Source organism: Pseudophryne corroboree, chromosome 8 (assembly GCF_028390025.1).
Source record: "Pseudophryne corroboree isolate aPseCor3 chromosome 8, aPseCor3.hap2, whole genome shotgun sequence".
NCBI lineage: Eukaryota > Metazoa > Chordata > Amphibia > Anura > Myobatrachidae > Pseudophryne > Pseudophryne corroboree.
This window is the reverse complement of record NC_086451.1, coordinates 492,066,951-492,074,450: the sequence shown is the minus strand read 5'-3', so window position 1 is coordinate 492,074,450 and position 7,500 is coordinate 492,066,951. Positions and strand designations below refer to the sequence as shown.

At 51.9% G+C, this 7,500-nt stretch overlaps 1 protein-coding gene across 1 annotated transcript in view; it reads left to right on the top strand.

Annotated features, from left to right (window-relative positions):
* ERCC2 (ERCC excision repair 2, TFIIH core complex helicase subunit) overlaps positions 1-7,500 on the top strand; it is a 268,676-nt gene that overhangs the window by 32,531 nt on the left and 228,645 nt on the right. Inside the window, 1 exon segment of the mRNA XM_063938458.1 lies at positions 659-736. Within this exon segment, the coding sequence (XP_063794528.1) occupies positions 659-736 (78 nt within the window).

Genomic DNA, 7,500 nt, shown 5'->3' with positions numbered 1-7,500 from the left:
TCTGCTGCTCTGTCCCGCTCCCCTCTCTGTCTGCTGCTCTGTCCCGCTCCCCTCTCTGTCTGCTGCTCTGTCCCGCTCCCTTCTCTGTCTGCTGCTCTGTCCCGCTCCCCTCTCTGTCTGCTGCTCTGTCCCGCTCCCCTCTCTGTCTGCTGCTCTGTCCCGCTCCCCTCTCTGTCCTCAGCCCTGTCCCGCTCCCCTCTCTGTCGGCTGCTCTGTCCCGCTCCCCTCTCTGTCTGCTGCTCTGTCCCACTCCCCTCTCTGTCTTCAGCTCTGTCCCGCTCCCCTCTCTGTCCTCAGCCCTGTCCCGCTCCCCTCTCTGTCCTCAGCCCTGTCCCGCTCCCCTCTCTGTCCTCTGCCCTGTCCCGCTCCCCTCTCTGTCCTCAGCCCTGTCCCGCTCCCCTCTCTGTCCTCAGCTCTGTCCCGCTCCCCTCTCTGTCCTCAGCTCTGTCCCGCTCCACCCCACTCCCATATTTACCAGGTTACTGGCAGGTCTTCCTGTCCCACTAGGCTATGGTATGTCCCATCATAGCAGAGTGTCCGGCTCCCTCTGTGCATGTATGTTGGAGACAATTGTACAGATGAAGATGTAGAGCTGTTAGCCAGTCGCTGTGAGGGTTATGTGATGTATATATAATTGTGTGGCCTGCCTTCCTCACAGGGTCATGGCGTGCTGGAAATGCCCTCTGGGACAGGAAAGACCGTCTCATTGCTGTCTCTGATTGTGGCCTATCAAAGAGTGAGTCTATTACAATAGCTACAACTATTGAACTGACATTGTCTGAGTTTGATGGTGGCAGAACCTGACTGGACGAATATGGAATCCCCTGTAAATGTGAGATGTAGACGGGAGATTACTGGAGACACGGGTAAAGGATAGGTGCTTTCTATATAACACTGAAGTAAACCTAAGGGTCCTACACACTTACCGATCCACCGCCGAGCTGCCCGGGGGGGGGTGAAGTGAAGTTTCTTCACTCCCCCCGTCACCCGGCTTCATAGCACTGCACGCAGAAGTGACGGGGCACCAACTATTAACGAGCGCCGGGCGGCGCATCATTAATCATTGGTGTCTGCACGCTGCACGATTTTAGCTGCTAGTGTGTAGGGCCCATTAGTGCTGATCGTTTAATAACTATTTTTAGTAAATCACTGGAAAAGTATAACCAAGAAGTAAATCAATAAATAATAATTTTTTCGCTCAAAATGTATGCTCTTCAGTACCAGTAAGGACTTGTACAGACTTCATTTCATTTAAGGTATTTTGCAAAAACATTAATTTGCTAAATAATTGTCACCAACATACACACTGCAGTATAATACACTAATGACACGGCAGGTTCCAGATCATCGTTCCCAAGCAAAATATATGAAAACTTGTATTCATCACCACACAAGCTCCACCTGTGCCCCCCAGATCCAGCCCCGTGCCCATCTGTAATGACCAATTCATAACCTGCCACACAGCAGAGCCCCCAATTCATAACCTGCCACACAGCAGAGCCCCCAATTCATAACCCGCCACACAGCAGAGCCCCCACTTCATAACCTGCCACACAGCAGAGCCCCCAATTCATAACCTGCCACACAGCAGAGCCCCCAATTCATAACCTGCCACACAGCAGAGCCCCCACTTCATAACCTGCCACACAGCAGGGCCCCCAAGTCACATCTTACCACACAGCAGAGCCCCCAATTCATAACCTGCCACACAGCAGAGCCCCCAATTCATAACCCGCCACACAGCAGGGCCCCCCAATTCATAACCTGGCACACAGCAGGGCTCCCCAAGTCGCATCTTACCACACAGCAGAGCCCCCCAAGTCACAGCATGCCACACAGCAGGGTCCCCCAATTCATAAGATGCCACACAGCAGAGCCCCCCAAGTCACAGCATGCCACACAGCAGGGTCCACCAATTCATAAGATGCCACAAAGCAGGGCCCCCCAAGTCACAGCATGCCACACAGCAGGGTCCCCCAATTCATAACATGTCACACAGCAGGGCCCCCCCAAGTCACAGCATGCCACACAGCAGGGTCCCCCAATTCATAGCATGCCACACAGCAGGGCCCCCCAAGTCACAGCATGCCACACAGCAGGGTCCCCCAATTCATAACATGCCACACAGCAGGGCCCTCCAAGTCACAGCATGCCACACAGCAGGGCCCTCCAAGTCACAGCATGCCACACAGGAGGACCTCCAAAGTCGCAGCCATAGAGGAGGGCCCCCCAATTTGCAGCATGCCACACAGCAGGGTCCACCATTTTGCAGCATGCCACACAGCAAGGTCCCCCAATTTGCAGCTTGCCACACATCAGGTCCCCCAAGTCACATCTTACCACACAGCAGGGTCCCCAAGTCACAGCATGCCACACAGCAGGGCCCCCAAGTCACATCTTACCACACAGCAGGGTCCCCAAGTCACAGCATGCCACACAGCAGGGCCCCAAGTCACATCTTACCACACAGCAGGGTCCCCAAGTCACAGCATGCCACACAGCAGGGTCCCCAAATTCATAGCTTGCCACACAGCAGGGAAGTGGAAGTGTTTAGGAACAGCAGCAACTCAGCTGCGAAGTGGAAGACCACGTCAGATCACAGAGCAAGGTCAATGACTGCTAAGGTGCATGGTGCGTAAAAGTCGACAACGTTTTGCCGATTCCATAGCTGTAGAGTACAGAACTTCCACTGGCATTAATGTAAGCAAAAAACCTGTGCAACAGGAGCTTAATGGTATGGGTGTCCACATGCAAGCCTCCCACGTAAAGTACACCGACACTGGACTGTGGAGCGGGGGCAGATCTAGACTTTAAATTGAGGGGGGGCGGTGAATGAATCCTGACTCCTCTTTACTCATTACTCCTCCCACTTCCAGCCTTACCCCTCCCATTTTCACTCCCTGCTCTTGGGCTGATTTGTTTATGTTTTATGAATGGTGCAGTCCTGTAATGTTACATCTAGGGAATATTTACCGGATTAGAACTATAAACTTGGGGGGGTATAATCGGCTTCTGACAGAAACAATAAACCCTAGGGCGTGTGTCCCATACCCTCCAACATGACCCGCCCCACTAGGTACAAAATGCTCTGTTTCTGGATTTCCCTCTTAATTTATTATTGCCATCACCTGTGAAGAAACAGCTTTCCTATCATTCAACTAGTTCAACACAGGTGATGGAAATCATAAATTAAGAGGGAAGTCCAGAAACAGAGCATTTTGTACCTAGTGGGGCGGGTCATGTTGGAGGGTCTGGTGTCCATGTGGTAGTTCCTGTAGGCAGGGGGTGATGTGTGGGACGTACTGGAAATACACACACACACACACACACACACACACACACACACACACACACACACACCTGATCGCCCTGATTGTCGGCAAATCAGCCCAATACTTACAGAACTCTCTCCAGTCCTTCATATTTTCTTTGGATTCTATGAGACTTCGGGGCACATTTATCATGGATCACATATCGGGTGGAATTCAGTTGTTTGAAATCTAGCAGCATCTCATTCCCCATAGAAACCTATGAGTGCTGCGGGCGGCAATGGAGGGATCGGCGCAGGGATCGGAGATCTGCGATCCCTCCTTCTTACATGCAGGTGTTACTTAATATTTGCAGCTAACCCCTGAAAACGGGGATTTTCAAGAATATAGCCAAAACTCCCCCATTATAAATTGGCCTCATAAGGAGCTAGAATGGCGCAACGCAGAACAATGGCGGTGAATGGCGGACAGATATTGGTGCTTCCAGTTATAATAAATCCTGAATGTTATAATAATGCTAATAACACTACGGCTGACCAGTGCTTCCAAATCTATTACACTTGTTACCGATGTTCCCAACCCATAGCTGTCTGTTACCAGAAGCTAACACTCCAGCGCATTGTTGTAGGTGGTTCCTTCCTTCCTCAGGGCGTCGCAATGTTACCCGTATTGCATACAGTAGGTTCTGATTGCTGCTTTATAATTAACATTGAATTATAATCATAGAGGTGCCTGTATCCCTGTATCTGTCCCTCTCCGGGCCCCAGTTACCTGGTTCCCAAGCACGGCGGTAGCGCAGGCCGTGCACATCTCCTTGGGACTGAACCAGACGGAGGCCACCTGGGAGGGCAGGCAGAAGATGAAGACCTGGACCACGGAGTAGACTAGATGGGTCAGCAGGGTGACCCGAAAGAGGTCTAGCCGGGCGCTGATGCACTTGATCCAGGTGGTACAGACGCGCCCCGAGCCGGGCACCAGCATGAATTGGCTCTCCTCCGGGGCCGCCACATCGCCGTAACTGCTGGGGCTGCCTGCCTTCCCCAGGATCAGGTCCTTGTCACTGCTGGGATCGAGGGGCACCATGCTGCTGCCGAGAGGTGCAGGGGCACTGGCCTGTGTGGAGGCGGGCAGCGGGAGCTGCATCCCACGGCCGCCCGGCGAGCATGTCCTGCGCTGATAGGAGAACAGCGCCATCCCGGCCGGTGCCAGCAGCTCCCCTGACCTTACAGGAAGAGTAAGTGGGCGGGGCTGGGGCTGTGTTACATGGGGCGATCACCCTGTTCACCCCCCAAGGATCCGCCAGTGCTGTGGAAACGTGGTCTGTGGAGTGACGAATCGCGCTTCTCTGTTCAGCAGTCAGATGGGAGAGTCTCGGTTTGGCAAATGCCAGGAGAACGTTACTTGCCTGACTGTATTGTGCCAGCTGTGAGGTTTGGTGGAGGAGGGATAATGGTAGGGGCTGTGTCTCAGGGTTTGGGCCCCTTATCTCCAGGGATGGGCAATCTCAATACTTCAGCACATTTTGGACAATGCTATGCTAACAACTTTGTGGCACCAGTTTGGGGAAAACCCTTTTGTATTCCAACATGACTGCACCCCAGTGCACAAAGCAGGGACTAGAAGACATAGATTGAGTTCGGTGTGGAAGAACTTTACTGGCCCGCACACAGCCCTGACCACAACCCCATCGAGCACCTTTGGGATGAACTGGAACGGAGATTGCGAGCCAGGCCTACTCGTTGTCTGTATTTGGTGTGTGGGTGTCTCTGGTCTTGTGTCAGAGCCACCAGTGGCTGTATGTAGTTCCTTCTCCTATCAATCATAGGAAGCTCTGATCCAATGGGAGGTCAGAAGGGGTACCGAAACGGTAGCGTCTAGTTTACCTTCGTGGAGAGGACCTTTCCCATAACCCCCTGGGTCCATGTCACAATCTATTTGGAATAGTAAAGTGTGGCGAGCGAAGCGGAGCGAGACACCGAGCCCGAAGCGTGGCGAGCGTCCAATGCTGCATAGTAAAAAAAAAAAATCCCCAAAAGAACGGAGACCGAAGAAAACATCTAGGAGCTGTAAGGGCGGAAGTTCTTTCCTGCCCTCTCGTTTTGTCACTTCCAGGTCCTGAGCACGAAGGGAACATAGACACAACCGTACTGAAACTAGCACCAGGTAGTTGACTAGACCCAGAACAAGGGGCAGAGTCTTCCCTCGGTCGCGGCCCCCTGACTGGGTCACCTGGGCTAGCACTAGAGACTAGGGAGAGTTTGGTGGAGCGGAGAACAGCCAGATAGGTTCTCACACTGGTACTGATGGCAAATGCACCATAAATATACCTTCACTGCGCTATAGGTATGTGGGCAGCTCCGTTTTACAATGATTGACAATAATTAGAATACAGGAGCACTTGATTAAGTGTGTACAAATGAATAACATTTCTCTTACATCCTAGAGGATGCTGGGGTCCAATGTAGTACCATGGGGTATAGACGGGTCCACTAGGAGCCATGGGCACTTTAAGAGTTTAGTAGTGTGGGCTGGCTCCTCCCTCTATGCCCCTCCCACCAGACTCAGTTTAGAAAACGTGCCCGAGGAGCCGGTCACAGCTAGGGGAGCTCCTAGGAGTTTTTCTAGTTTTATTGTTTTTCTAAGAGTGTTGGGTACAGGCAGGCTGCTGGCGACAGTCTCCCTGCTTCATGGGACTTAGTGGGGGAGTAGTGTCCAACTCTAGAAGTTAATGGTTCTCTATCTCCGCTGACAGGACACTGAGCTCCTGAGGGTGATGATCGTTAGCCGCCCGAGGCGACCGCTCACTCCCGCAGCATGCCGCCTCCCCCTAACAGAGCCAGAAGAAAGAAGAGTGGTGAGTACAGCATGGCGTCCCGGTTAGCGGGTCGCCGGCAGGTATGGCGGCACAAGGGTGGGAGCGCAGCTCTGACAGGCTGCGCTCTGGAAGGCTCAGCAACACTTTGTGTAAGCGCTTTGAGGGGCGTCCTGAGCATGCACAATTCACCCTAAACTGGTCACTCGGCTAACGGGCTAATCCCGCTGTTAGCAACAAACACCTCAGGCCAGTATAAACAATTAGTGCGGGAAGCCGTGCACCATTGCTAGGGGCGGGGCTTCCTCTCAGAGCGGATCCAGCACTCACCAGCGCCATTTTCTCCCTGCAGATCATAGGAAAGAGACGCTGACGGGGAGCGCTGCCCTCCACATAACTCCATCTATAACTGTGCAGTACCAGGGTGTTATAGACAGGGGGGGGTGTGATTATAGTACGTGTTACCCTATTAAGGTTACTCAGTCAGTGCTGGGCTTTTATCATAATAACTGTCCACAGGGGCGCTGTGTGTGTGTGTGTGTGTGTGTGTGTGTGTGTGTGTGTGTATATCCCACATTACTATGTATAAGGGCTCTGTGTCTGCATCTTCCTGTGTGTGTGTGTGTGTGTGTGTGTGTGTATCCACATTACCATGTCTAAGGACTCTGTGTCTGCATCTTCCTGTGTGTGTGTGTGTGTGTGTGTGTGTGTGTGTATATCCCACATTACTATGTATAAGGGCTCTGTGTCTGCATCTTCCTGTGTGTGTGTGTGTGTGTGTGTGTGTGTATCCACATTACCATGTCTAAGGACTCTGTGTCTGCATCTTCCTGTGTGTGTGTGTGTGTGTGTGTGTGTGTGTGTATATCCCACATTACTATGTATAAGGGCTCTGTGTCTGCATCTTCGTGTGTGTGTGTGTGTGTATATCCCACATTACTATGTATAAGGGCTCTGTGTCTGCATCTTCCTGTGTGTGTGTGTGTGTGTGTGTGTGTGTGTGTGTATATATCCCACATTACTATGTATAAGGACTCTGTGTCTGCATCTTCCTGTGTGTGTGTGTGTGTGTGTGTGTGTGTGTGTGTATATCCACATTACCATGTATAAGGACTCTGTGTCTGCATCTTCCTGTGTGTGTGTGTGTGTGTGTGTGTGTATCCACATTACCATGTCTAAGGACTCTGTGTCTGCATCTTCCTGTGTGTGTGTGTGTGTGTGTGTGTGTATATCCCACATTACTATGTATAAGGGCTCTGTGTCTGCATCTTCCTGTGTGTGTGTGTGTGTGTGTGTGTGTGTGTGTGTATCCACATTACCATGTCTAAGGACTCTGTGTCTGCATCTTCCTGTGTGTGTGTGTGTGTGTGTGTGTGTGTGTATATCCCACATTACTATGTCTAAGGACTCTGTGTCTGC